The sequence below is a fragment of the Pygocentrus nattereri genome, chromosome 2 (genome assembly GCF_015220715.1).
Source record: "Pygocentrus nattereri isolate fPygNat1 chromosome 2, fPygNat1.pri, whole genome shotgun sequence".
NCBI classification, from domain to species: domain Eukaryota; kingdom Metazoa; phylum Chordata; class Actinopteri; order Characiformes; family Serrasalmidae; genus Pygocentrus; species Pygocentrus nattereri.
Window position 1 is genome coordinate 977,002 of NC_051212.1, and position 23,611 is coordinate 1,000,612.

At 41.0% G+C, this 23,611-nt stretch overlaps 1 protein-coding gene and 1 pseudogene across 1 annotated transcript; both read left to right on the forward strand.

The window, feature by feature from the left end:
• The first annotated feature begins 7,298 nt into the window (after nucleotides 1–7,298).
• Nucleotides 7,299–15,030, forward strand: LOC119261755 (NLR family CARD domain-containing protein 3-like). Its single transcript, XM_037531350.1, has 2 exons — nucleotides 7,299–8,974; nucleotides 14,999–15,030. The coding sequence occupies exon 1, from the start codon at nucleotides 7,299–7,301 to the stop codon at nucleotides 8,172–8,174; it is 876 nt and encodes a 291-aa protein (XP_037387247.1). The 3' UTR covers nucleotides 8,175–8,974; nucleotides 14,999–15,030.
• An 8,247-nt stretch (nucleotides 15,031–23,277) lies between these two features.
• Nucleotides 23,278–23,611, forward strand: part of LOC108414705 — a 35,176-nt pseudogene continuing 34,842 nt past the window's right edge.

Genomic DNA, 23,611 nt, shown 5'->3' on the forward strand with positions numbered 1-23,611 from the left:
TAATTGATGATATTAATGAGTCTCTGTGGCGGCTGTGAAGGTGTCCAGGAAAAATATGGACCCAAGAAATTCTTGTTACTGTTTATTGGTTTTCTGTTTATTTGAATTATGATCGTGACTTTATTCTAATGTATATTGTGATAAACTCACTGCTGAGGTAATTTGTTTAAAAATCTGATTAGAAGCCCAAAACTTTCTCACAGTGCTGTATATGATGTATAATCTAACGTTATAGTAACATCTGCCGTTTCCCTTCCAAACACTGAAAGTACAGTTACCTTTTCTGAGGTTTGTCTAGACGTCTTCAGGGAGAAAGCGCAGGTCTACCTTCATCTGTGCTCATTTACAGCAGATTTACAAGAGAAAACATTGCTGAGCACCATCACAAACACTACTATTACTACTAATATTAATAGCAGTAGTATTAGTTGTAGTGATAGCTGGGAGTCTATGAAAACATCAGTGTAGGGTGGGCAGCTGGTCCAAGGCAGGTGGCGGTAGCTGGGGCATGGGCAGCTGGTCTGAAGAGGGTAGCAGGAGGGCTCGACAGTCAGTTGTCCATCTGTGTCCGGCCGGACATGTGGGCGATTTTATACTCGGAAAAAAGGCAGGCAGAGGGAATTACATTTACATTTACTGCATTTAGCAGACGCTCTTATCCAGAGCGACTTACAAGAAGTGCTTTGTCAGTCTAGAGAAAGTATCTTTGCTAGTTACCAATAGCTTAGAGAAAAAGACAGACCTGAGCTCAGATACTGCTAGAAACATATATGTCACTGCAGACACCAAGAGAAAAAGAACCAGAGTTGAACGCAGAACTCTGTGCCATTCAATGCAATACAATAACAATAAGATACAATACAATAAACTACAATACAATAAACTACAATACACAGTGAAGTACAATAAATTAGTTTTATTCTATCCGTTTGTACATAAACAGGGAATGTGAACATTTCCAGAGTGTGGCTAACGACTCTGGCAGATCTGACTATGACAGCTTAACTAACAGGAGAGAACCAGAAGGACACACAGACACGGCAGCACTCTGAGACAGTCTGGCATCCCTCCGCTCCACCGTCCACAAACCTGAGTGACCGCGTGCGAGCAGCGGGACGACAGCACCAGCGTCTCAGTTTACTATAATTCCCTGTGTCCATGGACCCCTGGATCTGCTGCCTTTATCTAGGGGGAACATTACCTACCAGTAGCGCATTACAGTAGTCTAGCCTGGAAGTAATAAAGGTGTGTACTAGTGTTTCTGCATCACGCAGGGACAGGGCATTTCTGATCTTGGCGATGTTGCGAAGATGTAGAAAAGCTGTCCTAGTGATGCCGCCTGTGTGTTGATCGAATGATAAATCTGAATCTATTATAACGCCGAGATTTTTTGCTGCTGATCCAGGTGTGGCTGGAAAGTTGCCGAGATTTAAGATTAAATATGGTAATTTACTTCTTGCTAGTTTTGGACCCAGAAGGAGAACCTCTGTTTTGTTACTGTTTAATAGGAGGAAGTTGCGTGACATCCAGCCTTTCACGTCTTTTACACAGTCCTCTAGTTTCTTTAACCTGTATTGGTCATCAGGCTTGGCTGATATGTACAGTTGAGTATCGTCTGCATAACAATGAAAGTTTACGCCATGGTTACTTATAACACTGTTACTGTGCCTAACGGTAACATGTATAGTGTAAATAGTAATGGTCCTAATATAGAGCCCTGCAGAATCTCACTTTTGAATAATTGGAAGATAAATTGTTTACCCTAACAAACTGATAACGTTCTGATAGGTAAGATCTGAACCATGATAGGGCCGTCCCTGTGACTCCAACCATGTTTTCTAACCTTTCTAGGAGAATATTGTGGTCTATTGTATCAAAAGCCGCGCTGAGGTCAAGTAGCACTAAGAGAGATATGTAGCCTTGATCAGAGGCAAGAAGAAGATCATTAGTTATCTTAACTAGAGTGTCTCAGTGCTGTGGTGTGGCCTGAATCCAGACTGGAATTTTTCATATATATGGTTCTTGTGTAGATATGAACTAAGTTGTTGGGCCACAGCTTTTTCTAAGATCTCAGATTTAAACGGTAAGTTAGAAACAGGCCTGTAATTAGACAAAACGGCGACATCAAGATTTGGTTTCTTGATCAGAGGTTTGATAACTGCTAGTTTAAAAGCTTTGGGAACATGGCCTAAGACTAAGGGATGAGTTTACTATAGTTAAAATAGGGTTTATAATGACTGGCAGTACTTCTTTGAGTAATTTTGAGGGAACTTTGTTCTCTGTGTTTTTAGCCGGTTGTAGTTTGCTCTCTTTCTTTTTAGCCCACTGTAGTTTGTTCTCTGTGTTTTTAGCCAGTTGTAGTTTGTTCTTTTTCTTATTAGCTGGTTGTAGTTTGTTCCCTATGTTTTTAGCCGGTTGTGGTTTGTTCTTTTTCTTTTCAGCCGGGTGTGGTTTGTTTTCTTTCTTTTTAGCCGGGTGTGGTTTGTTCTCTTTCTTTTTAGCCCACTGTAGTTTGTTCTCTGTGTACTCAGGAGTGAGGAACTGTAGATGGATCATTTCTCCAGGTTTATTTCTGGAAAAAACAGGGAGAGAAATTTGAATATCCAGTGAATATACACCTAGCTCACAGCTGAGCGCTTCCTGACTGAAACCTGAAAGTAGGATGAGGAGGGAAACTACACAGTAACAGAGATTTTATAACACACAGTAAGTTATAATAACACATATACAGCTCTGTTATGCAGATTAAAGAGAGAATGTGGGACTGTTTTACAGTTTAGAACTGAACTCAGCAGAAGTTAAAATGCCCAGCAGAAAACTTTCTAGCTCAGGAAGTGAAACGGCCAAAAAGAAGTTCTCACGGTTTCCCGTTTAGTAACACAACAGCCCTGAATTTAAAGCGTGGAAAGAAAACTGTTCATTTCTCACGTAATAACCACACAAACCCATCCAGAGAGGAGACGTATGGAGAGTGGCTTCATCAAACACACTCAGTGTGTGAAACTGGCCAGGCTGGTTGTTTGGTATATGATTGTGTTGGGATTCATAAAGAGCAGTTTCACTTTTTCTTCACAGCACGGATTTGACAGTGATTTTCTACTGTAGGGATCAGTAATAATGAGAGAGCACAGTCTAGTGAAGAGGAGATCACATATCTCCGAGTTCCTACAGTAAAAATGCAGGAAAAGCATGACTACATGGAAAGGCTTTCTTTTAGAATATAGTGGAGTTACTAATTATCCATGTACATTTTCTCTCATGGATACAGGTGAGTGGCAAATCAAGGGAAACGAGAATAAACGAGAGGAGAAATGTAACGAGCGCAGGTGCTTCCAGACAGGTGAACTGCAGGTTGCAATTAAGCAATTAAGATGAAAGTTCTAGTTGTGTGGAAACATGAGGTTAAAGAGCAAAGGTGTTTGTCTAAATATTTATAATTATAAACACTAAGATTAAATTCAAAGTAGGAAGCTCACACTGTGTGTTGTGGATATTTTAATGTAATATCAATAAACTACTTATCAGTTTACATTGTGTATATATATATATATATATATATATATATATATATATATATACATATATATATATATGTGTGTGTATGTGATAAACTTGGACTGAATTTAAGCACATTAATGTTCTATTGAAGCTTCTAATGCAGGACTTTATAAACAGTGTTGATTAAAGCACAGACTGCAAAATACATGTTCATGTTCAGCCAGCAGAGGGAGCAAGTGGTTAAGCTGTGGTGTGATGTGCTGGGCTGTGAGGCTGGTGTGGGGGGTTGAGTGTCTCCTGTAGAGGACAGCACTGTGTTTAGAGGTGATCCGCCTGCTTCCTGGCCGTGTGCTGGTGCTGAGTGATGGATTCTCCATTGCTGCTGTTGTCAGTAAAAGCTTCCCGTGTCTCGTTTCTCGCCGAAGCCGCAACATTTTTAATGTGGCACTGCTGGTCCTATTTTGTCTGTTTCACTTGTCACACTGAAGAAGATCGATATCAGAATAAGAATCAAGCTTTATTGGCCGGGTTTGCTGACAGGAGCTCACAGAGCAGCGTCTGACAGACATTTTAGCAGGTTAGGGAGCTGGCCCTGTGACCGGAAGGTCATCAGTTCGATCCCCTCAGCTGACAGTCCGTGACTGAAGTGTCCTTGAGCAAGACACCTAACCCCCAACTGCTCCCCGGGCGCCGTGGATAGGGCTGCCCACCGCTCCGGGCAAGTGTGCTCACTGCCCCAAATGTGTGTGTTCACTAGTGTGTATGTGGTGTTTCACTGCCCGAATGGGTTACATTTCCCCGTTGTGGGACTAATAAGGGTCTTAATCTTAATGTGCATTCCTACCATACACTCGAACCATCACACACACACACACACACACACACACACACACACACACAGTCACACCTGTAAACCTTGCATTGTGCAAAGTATCTGTCAGAAACAAGAAAATCTCATGAAATTAAAACTTAAACTTAAAGAATTAGTAAAAATGGATAGTTTGAAAGAAGTGAAGTATCTCACATATAAACTAGAAAAAATAGTTTGAATTACTTTCTAACCAAATCAAGTTGAGCTGCTTTTTCATTTTACATCATCTTCCTTTACTGCTGACAGCACCGATTACACTGGCCAGGATCCTTACTGGATATTTCACAGACATGTGGGAATACAAAAGGGTCAAAACCACGAAAAGCCGCAAACAAGATAAACCACTCAGTTCTGGAGAACCAACGACCAAAACAGAGTCTTTATATGGAAAGTGTGATCAGTTCCAGTCGGGAGCGATTTGTGATGTGTAGATAACGGAGCAAGGAGTGTCACGTGGTCCCCGAAGGGAACCTGGGAGCTGGAGCACAGGGCTGGAGACAAAATATTTTTGTTTATTTATTTCATAGTTTGTGTTTGTATTCAGTTTAAGGTGATGACAAACATCTGTGAAGTATTGTTGTTATAATAAATAGTCAGTGACGCAGGAATGAATGGAAAATGAGAGAAACATGTTTCAGTTTGAATTACAGGTAACTGAGACACACATAGGCAACTGACTGAGCAGCACCTCGCTGTGTGAACACAGCTCAATTCTTAAGTACCCTGAGTAATTAAACACTCTTACAGGTTCATTTCAAAGGTTGTGGTTTAATTAGTTTATCAGTACTTCATGATGCTGCAGGGACAACAAGCTCACGATCTGACAGTGAGTGTGATCATCACCCTGTGTTTGTTTTCTGTGTCTAAGCAGATCTCAGAGAGAAATCCAGGGTAACTGCTACATGATGGAGCTTCAGCACTCCAGCAGTGGAGGAGGAACCTCTGATCCACCGTGAGTAACTTTATCAGCACTTTTTATATAAAGATGCAAATTTTAAAATGTATTACAATAAAACACTATTTGAAACTGAACAATATTTCTTTAACACTTCACTCTCATCATGCTTTCAGGTTAAAGCGTGCAAGATCTCCAGAACCCAGCTGTGTGTCTGTGAAGACTGACTGGTCCATGTCTGAGCCTCCTGCATTCAGGAGAGGAGGAGGAGAACCCAGCTGTGTGTCTATGAAGACTGACTGGTCCATGCCTGAGCCTCCTGCATTCAGCAAAGAAGGAGGAGAACCCAGCTGTGTGTTTATGAAGACTGACTGTTCCATGCCTGAGCCTCCTGCATTCAGGAGAGGAGGAGGAGAACCCAGCTGTGTGTCTGTGAAGACTGACTGGTCCATGCCTGAGCCTCCTGCATTCAGGAGAGGAGGAGGAGAACCCAGCTGTGTGTCTGTGAAGACTGATTGGTCCATGCCTGAGCCTCCTGCATTCAGGAGAGGAGGAGGAGAACCCAGCTGTGTGTCTGTGAAGACTGATTGGTCCACACCTGAGCCTCCTGCATTCAGCAGAGGAGGAGAACCCAGCTGTGTGTCTGTGATGAGAGACTGGCCCATACCTCACCCTCTTGGATTCAGCAGTGGAGCTGGACCATCTGACTCAGGGTGAGTTATTTAATTATGACACTGACAATAGGAAACAGTTAGAGAAGAATGCAGAGCACACACTTCTCGTTGTTGCATAACCGTGACTTTAAATCTCAGCAGTGGAGAAGGACAGTCCAGCATGTCCAGCACTGACTGTCTGGTGTGATCATGTTCATCAATGACGGGTAGAAATTTACAGAAAGAAAATATTAATATTATTTGGCAAAAATGTGTACTAGACATTTGTTAAACATTTAACATGTTATTAAGGCTACCGAGCAGTGCCTGAATGTGTATGTGCTCACTCAGCCTTTGGGTCATCTGGGCAGCCTGAAGCAAATGTATACACTATGAGAGAAAAGTCACAGTGAAGTGTATTTTAGTTTGTCAATGTACAAACGATGAAAATGAATTCTCAACGGTGTCCTGAAATACAACGAAATCCAGCATTTACATTGTTTATACATGCGCTGTGTTCTGTCCTGTTAATACACACTGTGCAACACATAACCTGCTACTGAATTGACACTGTCACTGTTCACTTTAAACTGTAAACACTGCTGCTACTCCTAGTCATGTTTATGTTCATTGTGTTGGAACTACCCTCTTACCACTGCGATACCTGCTCTCACGTAAATACAACAAATCTGTCTTATATGGTATGTAAATGCATAATGGACATTTATTCCTACTCTTCCATAGTTTAGTTTGTCTATTTTTCTATTTCTGCCTAATTTATGTCTGTTTTTATTATTTTTTATTATCTATGTAAATTTGTATATTATTTAATGTTTTCATATATTTGTACTGTTTTATAATCTAGTGTTTGAAAGCAGTACAATTAAATAAAAATCTAATCTAATTTCAATAGAATGTGGTACAAAACTAAAGGCACTGAAAACATGTTCTTGGTTCAACCCCAGTAATGGTTTTCTTTCTGAGAGTGTAGGAGGAGCTGTTCAGTTAAGTGTAAAGTATGTTCAGATATAATTACATTAAAATATTATCAGTGAGCTGCACTGCTATTACAGTTATTTGTGTTGATGTTTATGCTACTGTGTTTGACCCCATCAGGCTATGCTCCACAGGACCTGCACTGCAGATAAACCCTTTGTTGGAGGAAACTGGAGACCTGAATCAGGACTCTTACCAACCAGTGGATGAGGTTCTACACAGGGTCTCACAGAGACACAAAACCAGCATGAAGAACAAGTACGAGAGCTTATTTGAGGGAATCAGAACAGGAGAGAATAAAACCCTCCTGAACAGGGTTTACACTCAGCTCTACATCATAGAGGGAGAGAGATAAGGAGTGAATGAAGAACATGAGGTTCTACAGATGGAGATAACACCCGGGAGATGTTCCCAAGACGCTCCAATCGACTGCTCAGACATCTTTCAACCTCTACAAGGTCCTGAAGGACAAACACGAGAAGAGAACATTAGAGCTGTGGAGACTGACAGTCTCAGACACAGAGAAAGAGAAGATTACAGACCAGAAGAGCAGAAGCTCAGAACAGTTCTGACTAAAGCCATTGCCGGAATTGGAAAAACTGTCTCATTGCAGAAGTTCATTCTGGACTGGGCTGAAGGAAAAGCCAATCAGGATGTAGAGCTCATGATTGTGCTTCCATTCCGGGAGCTGAACCTGATTAAAGTTGATCGATACAGTCTTCATGGACTTCTGTGTGCCTTCCATCCTGAGCTCAAGGATCTGGACCCAGAGATTTATGATCAGATCAAGGCTGTGTTTATATTTGATGGTCTGGATGAAAGCAGAATTCCACTGGACTTTGAAGAGTGTGAGAAAGTACCTGACATCACCATGGCATCATCAGTGGGTGTGTTGATGACCAACCTCATCGAAGGAGAGCTGCTTTCCTCTGCTCTGATCTGGATCACCTCCCGACCAGCAGCAGTCAATCAGATCCCTCCTAAATACATCAACCGTCTGACAGAGATTCAGGGTTTCAGTGACCCACAGAAGGAAGAGTACTTCAGTTTAAGGATCACTGATGAAGACCACGCCAAGAGAATCATCTCCCACATTAAGGCAGCAAGGAGCCTCCACATCATGTGCCACATTCCAGTCTTCTGCTGGATCTCAGCCACTGTTCTTCAGCAGATCATCAAACAGCGTCGTACAGAAATTCCTAAAACTCTGACTGAAATGTACTCACACTTCCTGCTCACTCAGACCAACATGAAGAATTAGAAGTATGAGGAGAAAGATGAGAGAGACCCAAAGAACCTGCTGGAGTCCAACAGAACCATTCTCCTGAAACTGGCCAAACTGGCTTTCAAACAGCTGATGAAGGGCAATGTGATGTTCTATGAAGGAGATCTGAGAGAGTGTGGCATTGATGTCACTGAGGCCTCAGTGTGTTCTGAGATTTTCACTGAGATCTTCAGGGAGGAATGTGTGGTTTTTCAGAGGAAGGTCTACAGTTTTGTTCATCTAAGCTTTCAGGAGTTCCAGGCTGCTGTTTTTGTGTTTCACTGCTATGAGATCAAGAACATGGAGCCACTGCAGATACTCAACCCAACAAACAGAAAGTGGTCTAAGAATGTTCTACTGGATGAGCTGCTGATGGGAGCCGTGGATAAAGCTGTTAAGAGTCAGAATGGACAACTGGATCTTTTCCTCCGTTTCCTGCTGGGCATCTCACTAAAGTCCAGTCAGAGACTCCTACAGGGTTTAATGATCCCCAAACAGAGCAACTCTGTGGGAACCAGACAGCACATCAAAAAATAATCACAGAATATATATATCCAATCTCCACTGAGAGTTCTGTCTGAGATGAATGACCAGTCTCTCGCCAGAGAGCTTCAGGAGCATCTAAACTCAGCTAAACACTCAGGAGTAAATCTCTCTCCTGCGCAGTGTTCAGCACTAGCCTTTATGCTCCTGAGCTCAAGGGAGGTGCTGGATGAGCTGGACTTGAGGAAATACAGCACATCTGTGGAGGGCTATAGGAGACTGATCCCAGCTCTGGCTCTTTGCAGAAAAGCTCGGTAAGTGTTACTATTATGGCATTTCTGTTTGATTATTGATTGATAAATAGGACAACTGACAACATAGTTTTTAGTTTATCTGGGCTTGGGACCGGCATATACGAGGAGTACTTTTTAGTGACTTTTTTTAGAAAGAATCATCGCTACTTTTTAGCTAATTTTCAGAAAGAGTAGCGGCTACTTTTTAAATATTTTTGCAGAAAGAGTAATTGCTACTTTTTAGTTACTTTTCCCCAAAGAGTAATGGCTACTTTTTAGTTACTTTTCAGAACATGTAATGTCTACTTTTTATTTATTTTTCCAGAAAGAGTAGTGGCTACTTTTTAGCTAATTTTTTAGAAAGAATCATTGCTCCTTTTTAGCTAATTTTTCAGAAAGAGTAGCAGCTACTTTTTAGCAGAAAAAATGAATAAAAAGTAGCCACTACTCTTTGGGGCAAAGTATCTTAAAAGTAGCCATTACTCTTTCTGGAAAAGTAGCTAAAAGTAGTCATGATTCTTTATAAAAAAGTAGCTAAACACTAGCACTACTCTTTCTGGAAAAGAAGCTAAAAGTAGCATCTTCTCTTTCTAGAAAAGTAGCTAAAACGTAGCCATTACTATTTCTGGAAAGACAGCATTATTTTGGAAAAGTAAATAAAAAGTAGCCACTACTCTTTCTGGAAAATTAACTAAAAAGTTGCCAGTACTCTTTCTGGAAAAGTAACTAAATAGTATGCACTACTCTTTCAGGAAAAGCAGCTGAAAACTAGCCAATACTCCATCTGGAAAAGCAGCTTAAAAGTAGCCAATACTCTTTTAATACAGCCCCTGTACCTTCAGGAAAAATAAATAAAAAAGTAGGTAAAAACTAGCACTACTCTTTCTGGAAAAGAAGCTAAAAACTAGCAACCAATCTTTCTAGAAAAGTATCTAAAAAGTAGACATTACTATTTCTGGAAAGACAGCTTAAAAGAAGTCATTATGTTGGAAAAGTAAATAAAAAGTAGCCACTACTCTTTCTGGAAAATTAACTAAAAAGTTGCCACTACTCTTTCTGGAAAAGTAACTAAAAAGTATACACTGCTCTTTCAGGAAAAGCAGCTGAAAACTAGTCACTACTCCTTCTGTAAAAGCAGCTTAAAAGTAGCCACTACTCTCTCTGGAAAAGTAAATAAAATATAGCCACTGTACTTTCAGGAAATGTAAGCAAATTTAGCTCCTAATCATTTGGGAGAGGTAGCTAAACATAACTCTGTGTAAAAGTAGCTAAAAAGTAGCAATGCATCTTTCTGAAATAGTAGCTAAATTGTAGCTGCTACTCTTTCTGGAAAAGAAACTAAAACATATACGTTACACTTTCTGGAAAGAAGCCACTACTTTTGGAAAAGTAACTAAAAAGTAGCCAGTACTCTTCCTGGAAAAGTGAAATGAGCAAACAAGTAGCTACGACTCTTTCTGAAGAAGTAGCTAAAGACTTGCCACTATTCTTTCTGAAAAACTTGCTAAAAAGTAGCCACTATTCTTTCTGAAGAAATGGCATAAAAGTAGCCCCTACTGTTTCTGAAAATGTGCCTAAAAATTATCCTCTACTCTTTCTGGAAAATTAGCTAACAAGTAGCCATGACTATTTCCATAAAATTTGCTAAAAAAAGTAGCCACTACACTCTGAAAAAGTAGCGAAAAAAGTAGCCAATACTCCTTCTGAAAAAGTAGAGAAAAAGTAGCCAATAATCTTTCTGGAAAAGTAGTTAAAAATTAGCCATTACTCTTTCTGGTAAAGGAGTTTAAAAGTAGCCAATACATTTGGAAAAGAAACTGAAAATTAACCACTACTCTCTCTAGAAAAGTAAAAAAGTAGCCACTACCCTTTGTTGAAAAGTACCTAAAAAGTCACCATTACTTTTTATGAAGAAAGTAGCTAAAAAAGCTAAAGGAGCCAGGACACTTTCTGTAAAATTAGCTTAAATATTAGCCACTAGACTTTCTGGAAAAGTAGCCAAAAAAGTAGCAATGACTGTTTCTGAAAAAATAGCTAAAAGGTAGCCACAGATTTTTCTGGAAAACTAATTAATAAGAAGTCATAACACTTTCTGAGAAAGTAAATAAAAACTAGTCATCACTCTTTCTGGAAAAGGAGCTTAAAAGTATACAATACTTTTGGAAAAGTAGCTAAAAATTAGCCAGTTCACTTTCTGGAAAGGTAACTACAAAGTACTCATTACTTTTTCTTAGAAAAACAGCTTAAATGCAGCCACTACTTTTGGAAAAGGAACTACAAATTACCTGCTATTCTTTCTGAAAAAGTAGCTAAAAAGTAGCCCCTACACTTTCTGGAAAAGTGACTAAAAATTAGTCAGTAGTTTTTCTGGAAAAGCAGCTTATATGTAGCACACTACTTTTGGAAAAATAACTACAAAGTTTCCACTATTCTTTCTGAAAAAGTAGATCAAAAGTAGCAGCTACTCTTTCTGAAAAAGTAGCATAAAAGTAGCCACTATACTTTCTGGATAAGTAACTAAAAAGTAGCCCCTACACTCTCTGGAAAAGTAGCTAAAAAGTAGCCACTAGCCTTTGTGGAAAAGTAGCTAAAAAGTCACCTTTACTCTTTCTGAAATAAGTAGCTAAAGCTCAGCTGCTACTCTTTCTGAAAATTTACCTAAAAAGTAGCCATGACTCTTTCTGTAAAAATAGCTTAAAAAGTAGCCACTAGACTTTCTGGAAAAGTAGCCAGAAAAGTAGCAATGACTGTTTCTGAAAAAATAGCTAAAAAGTAGCCAATGCTCTTTCTGGAAAACTAACTGAAATGTAGCCACTACTCTTTCTGAAAAAGTAGCATAAAAGTAGCCACTACTCTCTCTGGAAAGGTAGCTAAAAAGTAGTCACTACCCTTTGTGGAAAAGTAGCTACAATTTCTAGAATTTCTGGAAAAGCAGCTTATATGTAGCACACTACTTTTGGAAAAATAACTACAAAGTTTCCACTATTCTTTCTGAAAAAGTAGATCAAAAGTAGCAGCTACTCTTTCTGAAAAAGTAGCATAAAAGTAGCCACTATACTTTCTGGATAAGTAACTAAAAAGTAGCCCCTACACTCTCTGGAAAAGTAGCTAAAAAGTAGCCACTAGCCTTTGTGGAAAAGTAGCTAAAAAGTCACCTTTACTCTTTCTGAAATAAGTAGCTAAAGCTCAGCTGCTACTCTTTCTGAAAATTTACCTAAAAAGTAGCCATGACTCTTTCTGTAAAAATAGCTTAAAAAGTAGCCACTAGACTTTCTGGAAAAGTAGCCAGAAAAGTAGCAATGACTGTTTCTGAAAAAATAGCTAAAAAGTAGCCAATGCTCTTTCTGGAAAACTAACTGAAAAGTAGCCACTACTCTTTCTGAAAAAGTAGCATAAAAGTAGCCACTACTCTCTCTGGAAAGGTAGCTAAAAAGTAGTCACTACCCTTTGTGGAAAAGTAGCTACAATTTCTAGAATTTCTGGAAAAGTAGGCAGAAAAGTAGCAATGACTGTTTCTGAAAAAAATAGCTAAAATGTTGCCACTGTTTTTTCTGGTGAACTAAAACGTAAAAAAATAGCAATTACTATTTCTGGAAAAGCAGCTTAAATGTAGCCATTATTTTGGAAAAGTAAATAAAAAGTAGCCACTACTCTTTCTGGAAAATTAACTAAAAAGTTGCCAGTACTCTTTCTGGAAAAGTAACTAAATAGTATGCACTACTCTTTCAGGAAAAGCAGCTGAAAACTAGCCAATACTCCATCTGGAAAAGCAGCTTAAAAGTAGCCAATACTCTTTTAATACAGCCCCTGTACCTTCAGGAAAAATAAATAAAAAGTAGGTAAAAACTAGCACTACTCTTTCTGGAAAAGAAGCTACAAACTAGCAACCAATCTTTCTAGAAAAGTATCTAAAAAGTAGACATTACTATTTCTGGAAAGACAGCTTAAAAGAAGTCATTATGTTGGAAAAGTAAATAAAAAGTAGCCACTACTCTTTCTGGAAAATTAACTAAAAAGTTGCCACTACTCTTTCTGGAAAAGTAACTAAAAAGTATACACTGCTCTTTCAGGAAAAGCAGCTGAAAACTAGTCACTACTCCTTCTGTAAAAGCAGCTTAAAAGTAGCCACTACTCTCTCTGGAAAAGTAAATAAAATATAGCCACTGTACTTTCAGGAAATGTAAGCAAATTTAGCTCCTAATCGTTTGGGAGAGGTAGCTAAACATAACTCTGTGTAAAAGTAGCTAAAAAAGTAGCAATGACTGTTTCTGAAAAAATAGCTAAAAAGTAGCCAATGCTCTTTCTGGAAAACTAACTGAAAAGTAGCCACTACTCTTTCTGAAAATGTAGCATAAAAGTAGCCACTACTCTCTCTGGAAAGGTACCTAAAAAGTAGTCACTACCCTTTGTGGAAAAGTAGCTACAATTTCTAGAATTTCTGGAAAAGTAGGCAGAAAAGTAGCAATGACTGTTTCTGAAAAAATAGCTAAAAAGTTGCCACTGATTTTTCTGGTGTACTAAAACGTAAAAAAATAGCAATTACTATTTCTGGAAAAGCAGCTTAAATGTAGCCAATACTTTTGGAAAAGTAGCTAAAAATTAGCCATTACTTCTTCTGGAAATTAACTGAATAGTACGCACTACTTTTTTCTGGAAAAGCAGCTTAAATGTAGCCACTACTTTTGGAAAAGAAACTAAAAATTAGCTGCTACTAGTAGCTAAAAACAAGCTACTACTCTTTCTCAAAAAGTTGCTAAAAAGTAGCCAATATTCTTTGTGAAAAAACAGCATAAAAAAACAGCCACAACTCTTTCTGGAAGAGTAACTAAAAAGTAGCCGCTACTCTTTCTGTAAAAGTACCTAAAAATTAGCCACTACTCTTTCAGGAAAATGAACTAACAAGTAGCCATGACTCTTTCTGTAAAGTTCCCAAAAAAAGTAGCCACTACACTTTCTAGAAAAGTAGCTAAAAAGTAGCAATGACTGTTTCGAAAAAGTAGCTAAAAAATAGCCCATGCTCTTTCTGGAAAACTAATTGAAAATTAACCAATACTCAAATACCAATGAAAAAGTAGCGTAAAAGTAGCCCCCACTCTCTCTGGAAAGGTAGCTAGAAAGTAGCCACTACCCTTTGTGGAAAAGTAGCTAAAAAGACACCATTACTCTTTCTGAAAAAAGTAGCTAAAGTGCAGCCACTACTCTTTCTGTAAAATTACCTTAAAAAGTATTCACTAGACTTTCTGGAAAAGTAGCCAAAAAAGTACCAATGACTGTTTTTTAAAAAATAGCTAAAAAGTAGCCAATGCTCTTTCTGGTAAAGCAGCTTAAAAGTAGGCAATACTTTTGGAAAAGTAACTAAAAAGTAGCCCCTACACTTTCTGAAAAATTAGCTAACAAGTTGCCACGTCTCTTTCTCAAAAAGTAGCTAAAATGTACACACTACTCTTTCTTAAAAAGTTGCTTAAAAGTAGCCACTACTCTTTTTGGAAAAACAACTAAAAAGTCAGCACTTCTCTTTCTGGAAAGCAGCTTACTTGTAGCCACTGCTTTTGGAAAAGTAACTAAAAAGTAGCCAATACTCTTTCTGGAAAAGTAAATAAAAAGTAGCCACTTCTCTGTCGAAACTCAGAGTGCCCCGTCATAAGCCCTGAGTCTCAGACAATGTAGAAAAACGTTTCTTAGTAATTAGATTTAAGTTAAAGTTTTAATTTGAATTTAATCTCTTCTCTACTGCAAAAAGGGTAATGACATCAAAAATGGTTGAAAAGAATTCTTGCAAAAGACTAAAGGAAACTGAAAAAACAAACTTCAGTTGATGAGTTTAATTTTGAAGGAGAGGAAAAGGTCCCATCCATCCATCCATTTTCTAAGCCGCTTCTCCGTCAGGGTTGCGGGGGGGTGCTGGAGCCTATCCCAGCAGTCTTCGGGCGGAAGGATACACCCTGGACAGGTCGCCGGTCCATCGCAGGGCAGACAGACAGACACTCACACCCAGGGGCAATTTAGCATGTCCAATTGGCCTGACTGCATGTCTTTGGACTGCAGGAGAAAGGAGGAAACCCACGCAGACATGGGGAGAACATGCAAACTCCACACAGAGAGGACCCCGGTCACCTGCCCAGGGAATCGAACCTAGGCCCTCCGACAGCGCTACCCATCACGCCACCGTGCCACCCAAGAAAAGGTCCCTTCTTCATTTATTAAGCTTCAAAGTGACAAGATGGCTCCTGGACAGCCACAATGCTAAGACACATTATGTAATAATAATAATAATCCCTGGGGTGATTTCATTGCCTCTTCTTTTTATATGTCCTTGGACATAGGTTTGGTTCCCTTTATTTCTGATTTTTCTGAGATATCTGGTAATCCTTATTTCTCGTCAAACTTTTTTTTTTTTTCTCGGCCTTGTTTTTATCAAGTCCTCCTGTCTTCCCTGAGGCTGTTTGTTTTGCCACTTCCTTATCAATTTGTCTCAAAGACCAATTTTTACCCATTTTTACCAACCCTTCCTAGTTTTCCTATTCGCAGCTAGATTGTTTTCACCCTCTTACCGTACAAGCAGTGTTTCTCAACCCTCCTGACCCTCCAGGTGCTTTCTGCCACAATGATCTTTTCCCTACAGCGGAATTTCACTCCACTACATATATGGAAGCATTAGGCCTGCTCTTCTGCTGAATAGATCTGTCTGCCTCAGTGAAATGCTCATAGCTTTATTTTTAATAATTTCTAAGTTAATGATTGTTACAAAACTTTTATTGCTTATGATTCAAGGACATATTCCTTCAAAAACCTCTACATTTCCCTCCTTTCTCATGATAAACTAATCATGAGATTCCATACTCTTCAGCTTATTGTCGTAGAGTATGTAAATTATATGTGTCATGGTTACAAGTGACAAAATATAGAATTATAAAATTATGTGTGAAAGTAAGTCAAACTGTCATCCAATTTGGTTAGCTAAGTAAAAGTAAGTATGTCAAACTGATTAATACAGATTAATAAACAATATTAATGTAAGTCAAAATGTCAATAAGGGTTAAATCAAGCAAAACGTAATTCAAAAGTCTTACTCAACTACTCATTACTGATTACTACATTCTAAAATGTTGCAAAAATGAGTAAAATCTAAATTTTCAATGAAAAATAAAAGATTTAAATCAAACTTAAATCTAATCTCAACAAACCTAAAGAAAATGTCTAAATAAAAGAATTTAAAACCTCCCAGGACCCACTTAATAGCAAATAGAGCATTGCCATAATATCTTAGTAACATAAAATAAGGCCAAACTAGAAGTCTAATAAACTTTGAAATGTGTGACAGGCATAGCATAAATGGTCCACTCTGCATATAAAGTCTACAAGTACATTATGTAATCTCATAATGTAATCCTCAGAACTGAGGAAGAAACCTTGGGAGGAACCATGCTCCTCTGGTCAGACTAACTACAAATTATTATACTACTAATATTAATAGTAGTAGTATTAGTAGTAGTAATAGCTTGGAGTCTGTGAAAACATAATGTTGTTTTCCAGGCAGCTAGTCCAAGGTAGGTAGTGGTAGCTGGGGCGTGGGCAGCTGGTCTGAATTGGGTAGCAGGGGGGCTCGACAGTCAGCCATCCTCCAGTGTTCGGCCGGACAGGTCTTGCAGGTACTCAGGAGCATGCCCATGTAGGGCTTTATACTGCAATGAAAGAATTTTATAACCAATATGGAATTTAACAGGCAGCCAATGAAGTGATGATAGCACTGGACTGATAGGCATTTTTTATTTTGGCAATGTTGTGAAGATGTAGAAAAGCTGTCCTAGTGATGCTGCCTATGTGCTGATCGAATGATAAATCTGAATCAGTTAAGATTTTTTGCTGCTGAACCAGGTGTGACAGGAAAGTCAGCGAGAATTAAAATAAAATCTGACCATTTATTTCTTGGCAATTTTTGGCCAAGAAGGAGAACTTCTACTTGTTTGAGGAAGGAACGTAACGTAGGTCCTCTCCATGGATCACCACCTTATCTTGGTGGAGGGGTTTGCATGCTTGAATGATCCTAGGAGCTATGTTGTCTGGAGAAAAAGCTCCTGGTAGGGTCTCCCAAGGCAAACTGATCCTAGGTGATAGGTCAAAGTGTGATCGAAAAATGAAAAAAAAAAACAGGACTTGTGTACCCTGCCCAGATTAGGGTCACTGGGGCCCCACCCTGGAGCCAGGCGTGGGGGAAGGGCATGCCAGCGAGTGTCAGGTGGCTGGGCATTTACTCATGGTGCCCAGTTGGGACCAGTCCGAAGGAGCTACATGAATCCCCCTTCCATCGACCCACCACCGATGGGAGGGGCAGTAGTAGGGGTTCGGTGCATTGTGGATCGGGCAGTGTCCGAAGGCGTGAGCCTTGGCGTTCTGATCCTCGGTTGCTGAAACTGGCTTTTGGAACTTGGAACGTTACCTCACTGGCGGGGAAGGAGCCTGAGTTGGTGCGCGAGGTTGAGAGATACCGGACCGGCTAGATATAGTTGGGCTCACCTCAACACACAGCTTGGGCTCTGGGTCCAATCTCCTTGTTAGGGGCTGGACTTTATTCTTTCCTGGAGTTGCCCATGGTGAGAGGCGGCAGACAGGTGTGGGCTTTCTCATAGCCCCTCATCTTGGCGCCTGTATGTTGGGGTTTTCTCCAGTGGACGAGAGGGTAGCTTCTCTATGCCTTTGGGTTGGGGAACAGGTCCTGACTGTTGTCTGTGCTTATGCACCGGACAGCAGTTCAGAGTACCCAGCCTTCTTAGAGTCCTTGGGAAGGGTGCTTGAAAGTGCTCCTCCTAGAGACTCTACTGTCCTACTGGGGGACTTCAACGCTCACGTGGGCAATGACAGTGAGACCTGGAGGGGTGTGATTGGGAGGAATGGTCTCTCTGATATGAACCTGAGTGGTGTTCAGTTTTTGGACTTCTGTGCAACCACAGTTTGTCCATCACGAACACCATGTTTGAACACAAGGATGTCCATAAGTGCACATGGCACCAGGACACCCAAGGCCGCAGTTCAATGATTGACTTTGTAGTCGTGTCATCGCCATGTGTTTTCGACACTCGGGTAGAGAGAGGAGCAGAGCCATCAACTGATCACCATCTGGTGGTGAGTTGGATCAGGTGGTGGGGGACGATGCCGATAAGACCAGGCAAGCCCAAACATAAAGTGAGGGATTGCTGGGAATGTCTGGCAGAAGAACCTGTCAGATTGATCTTTAACTCACACCTCTGTCAGAACTTTGACCAGATATCGGGGGAGGGGTTTGGAACATTGACTCAGAATAGGCCATGTTCTGCTCCTACATTGTTGAGGCGGCTGACTGTAGCTGTGGCCGCATGGTAGTTGGTGCCTGTTGGGGCGGTAATCCTCGAACTCGGTTGTGGACACCCCAGGTGAGAGATGCTGTCAAGCTGAAGAAGGAGTCTTACCGGGCATGGTTGGTTTGTGGGACAACCAGCTGGCAGGTATCGATAGGCCAAGCGATCTGTGGCTTCAGTCGTTGCCAAGGCAAAAACCCAGGTGTGGGAGGAGTTTGGTGAGGCCTTGGAAAGTGACTAAGAAGTTGAAAGCAGTGTGCCACTAGCACTGTTTATATTGGAGATGGTGTGCTGTTGATTTCCACTGGTGACATCATTGGGTGGTGGAAGGAATACTTTGAGGACGTTCTCAATCCCACCGACACATTCTCCAGTGAGGAGGCAGAGTCTGGGGACATGGGAATAGGCTTGTCCATTACTGAGGCCGAAGTCACTAAGGTACTTTAAAAAACTCCTTGGTGGCAGGGCTCCAGGGGTGGATGAGATCTGTCCCAAGTTCCTCAAGGCTCTGGATGTTGTGGGGCTGTCTTGGCTGACACACCTTTTCAACATTACATGGACATCGGGGGCGGTGCCACTGGATTGGCAGACTGGGGTGGTGGTGCCTCTTTTTAAAAAAGGGGACCGGAGGGTGTGTTCCAACTACAGGGGAATCACACTTCTCAGCCTCTCTGGTAAGGTCTAAGCAGGGGTACTGAAGAAGAGAGTCCAGCTTATAGTCAGATTTGGATAAGGCGTTCGACTTTGTTCCCTGCGGTATTCTGTGGGAGGTGCTTCGGGAGTACAGGGTACATGGCTCTTTGCTATGAGCCATTCAGGCCCTGTACAAACAAAGCTGGAGTTTGGTTCGCATGGCTGGCAGTAAGTCAGACTCGTTCCCAGTGAGAGTTGGACTCCGTCAAGGCTGCCCTTTGTCACCGATTCTATTAATATTTTTCATGGATAGAATTTCTAGGCGCAGTCAGGGGACAGAGGGTGTCCGGTTTGGTGACCTCAGGGTCACATCGCTGCTGTTTGCAGATGATGTGGTCCTATTGGGGACATCAGGCTGTTCAGCTTTCGCTGGATCGGTTTGCAGCCGAGTGTGAAGCGGCTGCAATGAGAATCAGTACCTCCAAATCTGAGGCCATGGTTCTCAGGCGGAAAAGGGTGGAGAGCCCTCTCTGGGTCGGGGATAGGCTCTTGCCTCATGTGGAGGAGTTTAAGTATCTCGGGGTCTTGTTCACGAGTGATGGTAAAAGGGAGTGGGAGATTGACAGGCGGATTGGTGCTGGGTCAGCAGTGATGTGGGCTCTTTACCGGTCTGTTGTGGTAAAGAAAGAGCTGAGCCATAAGGAAAGGCTCTCGATTTACCGGTCAATCTATGGTCCCACCCTCATCTATGATCATGAGCTTTGGGTAATGACCGAAAGAATAGACGCGAATATAAGCAGCTGAAATGAGTTTCCTCAGCAGGGTGTCTGGACTCTCCCTTAGAGACAGTGTGAGAAGTTTGGTCATCCAGGAGGGACTCTGAGTAGAGCCGCTGCTTCTCCACGGCAAGAGGAGCCAGCTGAGGTGGTTCGGGCATCTGGTTAGGATGCCTCCTGGACGCCTCCCTCGCGAGGTTTCACAGGCAAGTCCAAGCGGGAGGAGACCCCGGGGAAGATCCCGGACATGCTGGCATGACTATATCACCCAGCTGGCCTGAGAGTGCCCCAGAATCCCCCCGGGGAGCTAGCGGAAGTGGTTGGGGAAAGGGAGGTCTGGGTCTCATTGCTTAGGATGCTGCCCCGCGACCCAAACCCTGGAGAAGTGGAAGATAATGGATGGAGGTATGTAACATCCAGCCTTTCCTGTCATTTATACAGTCCTCTGTTTTCTTTTTGTCTTTTATTTGTCATCAGGCTTGGCTGATATGTACAATTGCATATCATCTGCATAACAGTGAAAGTTAATGGCATGGTTATTTGTAACTGTGTCTAACAGTAACATGTATAATGTAAATAATAATGGTCCTAAAATAGAACCTTGTGGAACTCCAGATCTTAATTTTGAATAATTGGGAGATAAATTGTTTAAAAACTGATGACATTCTCTTACATAAGATATGAACCATGATAGGGCTGTCCCTGTGATTCCAACCATGTTTTCTTACCTTTTTAGGAGAATATTGTGGTCTATCGTATCGGAAACTGCGCTGAGGTCAGGTAGCCCTAACAGGGATACCTAGCTTTGATCAGAGGCGAGAAGAAGATCAATAGTCATCTTAATTAGAGCTCTCTCAGTGCTGTGATGTGGTCTGAATCCATCCATCCATCCATTGTCCAAGCTGCTTTTCCCTCAGGGTCGCGGGGGTGGTGCTGGAGCCTTTCCCAGCGGTCATCGGGCAGAAGGCAGGATACATCCTGGACAGGTCAGCAGTCCAATGGCAGGGCAGACAGACAGACACAGACAGTCACTCACACACGTACACCCAGGGGCAATTTAGCATGTCCAATCGGCCTGACTGCATGTCTATGGACTGAGGGAGGAAACCGGAGAACCCGGAGGAAACCTTCACAGACACGAGGAGAACATGCAAACTCCACACAGAGAGGACCCGGTCGCCCGGCCGGGGAACTGAACCCAGGCCCTCCTCGCAGTGAGGCGACAGTGCTACTCACCGCGCTACCGTACCTGAATCCATATGGGAATTAGACCTTAGATATAAATGGTAGGTTAGAAAAAGGTCTGTAATTAGACAATATGCTAACATCAAGATTTGGTTTCTTAATCAGAGATTTGTTAAATGCTACTTTAAAAGCTTTGGGTACATGTCCCAAGCTACGGAATGTATGTACTATAGTTACAAGATGGTTTATAATAACTGGCAGTACTTCTTTGAGTAATTTTGAGGGAACTGCATCAAGTGTGCAGGTTGTACAATTTGTAGAGGAGATAATCTTCTCTAGCTCCAGCTGTCAGAGTGGGTAAAAAGTTTCCAGCCTTTCTTCTGAAACTATGTTGCGTTTTATATCAGCCAAGTCAGATGACGGCCAAGTAGGATTTAACACTGTGGGTTGAATTTGTTGTCTAATATTTTCAATTTTATTGTTAAAGAAGTCCATAAAAACTTCACTGGTGAGAGTTGCTGGGATTTCTGGTTCAGTACCTGCCTGATTTTTTGTGATTAGGGAAATCACATTAAACAGAACTCTAGGATTACACTTATTATTCTCGATCAGCGAGGCCAGATATGCTGAGCGAGCTTCAGTGAGAGCATTTCTATACTCTATAAGGCCGTCCTTCCAGGCAGTGTGGAACACTTCCAGCTTGGTTTGTCGCAATTTCCGCTCTAGTTTCCGAACTGTTTGTGTCATGTATAAAGTAGTTCTCATAGTACTTTAAGGCACTATATTTTACTGCATAAAACAGATAAAATAGAACAAAGGGTATTTTCTAATTAATTGGTTAGTAAATCTAGTTCCATTGGGTCTGATGCAGTGGAGACTGGGGTTGATAGTTCTGGGATGTTTTCTATAAATTGTACGGTGGTAAAACATTTTATTGAGCGGTTTGCAAAATAGCAAGTTCTTACTGAAAAAATTGTTTCAAGTAATTTTTCAGTTTCATTTCAAATAACTGGAAGGTCAAAATTGGGTAACAGTAAAACTAGTAGTTAGTTTAGGCTAATAACCATATAGTTAGACATAAATAATCAATAGATCTATAATCTTTTATCAACAATAATGTTGGTATCAGGGTTGAATGAGCAACCTTTACTCCTGCAGCCTGATCAGTTGTTGTGTGTAAATTGAGAAAATATAATGAGAATACTGACCTGTCTGGTCACTGGAGAAAACAAAAAGATGACCAAATTCCTGTTTATACTATAATAAATAGACAATGTTACATTTTTTTATAGGGGAACAGGTTTGGTTCACAGAGTTGTGCATAATATGTGGAATAAAGGTTAAAATGACACTTTTTTGTTTAATTAATTACACTTATAGAAAATTGGAATAAGAAATTTTTTCTTTATACATTATTGTTTATAAATCAGTTACATGCTCCTGAGTGGTGCAACTGTCTAATCATTGGCCCCATCATCAGGATATCGTGAGTTCGATCCCTGGTGATGCTACAGCCGTCCATAGCTGGGACTCCAACAGAGCACATTTGACCTCGCTCTCTCTGGGTGGGTAGGATGGTCCCCTCCCCACCATCACTCAACGTGATGGTAGTCAGTGCAGGCGTTGGTTAGCTGACGTAACATCTGGCAGTCAGCGCTTTCCTCCGAGCGCATCTGGCTGTCCGGTGATGTTGCGTGAGCGGCAGTTGGAAAAGAAGCGGCGGCTGGTTTCACAGGTCTCGGAAGAAGCCTGTGCTGCCCTCACCCTCCTAGCACTGGTAGTATTGTGTGATTGGGGGAGTCCTAAGTAGCAGGCGGAATTGGAGACGACTAAATTGGGGAGAAAAATTGGGTAAAATTTTAAAAATAATAATAAATAAATAACATAACATTGTAATGATGGTGTCAGTGGGAGTTTTTAATGAATATAGTTCATAGAGAAGTTCAGAGGCAGTGAGGAGGCACAGCCCCAGATCTCCACATTAAAAGTGGACACAGACATTTGAGGAGTTTTGTGATAAATGCCAGTTTTAATAATTTTATTTTAAACTAAAATGCAGATCCTTCACTGTTTACAGACATAAAAACAGCATCACCTAAAAACTGAATCACACAAACTGTCCTCCAGCAGTGTCTGATAGTCTGCTGACAAAGTTCTGACCAGTGTCCTGCAGTTGATGATATAATTGGTTTATTGAATGTGTTCCGTCATCATTGTTCCATTATTTATGTCATATTTATGTAAATTTAAAACTGCTGCAGTAAATAAACGCGCAGCTGCTCTTTTGAACTTCTAACCAATCGGAGCGCAGGAGGCGGGGTTTGTCGCAATAAAGGTGGGATTAGAAAAGTAACGTCCGGAGATCCACGTCACCTGGGGGCGCTAAAACGGTGGATCTCCAAAATAAAAAGTGTAGCAGGAGAAAAAGACGAAGAAGAACAACAACAACAAGAAGAGCTTCGGGGTTTTAGAAAGAATCAGGAGCCGATCTGCTGAAGGTAAAGAGCTGTTTATCTCTTTTTCTCTCTGTTTCTCTGTTTCTAACTCACTCTAACAGAAATAGAGAGAAACGGGAGCCGATCTGCTGAAGGTAAAGAGCCGTTTATCTCTTTTTCTCTCTGTTTAGAGCGGCTCAGACTGGTTTTAGAGACTCAGCGCGTCTTTTTATTTCTCCATCTTCTTGTAGTAAGCCTAAAGCGGAAATGTTGAAGCGTGGACGTTTTGAACTGAAG

Excerpts from the sequence above, each read along its gene's own strand:
- LOC119261755 (XM_037531350.1), top strand. The coding sequence starts at position 7,299 with ATGGAGATAACACCCGGGAGATGTTCCCAAGACGCTCCAATCGACTGC.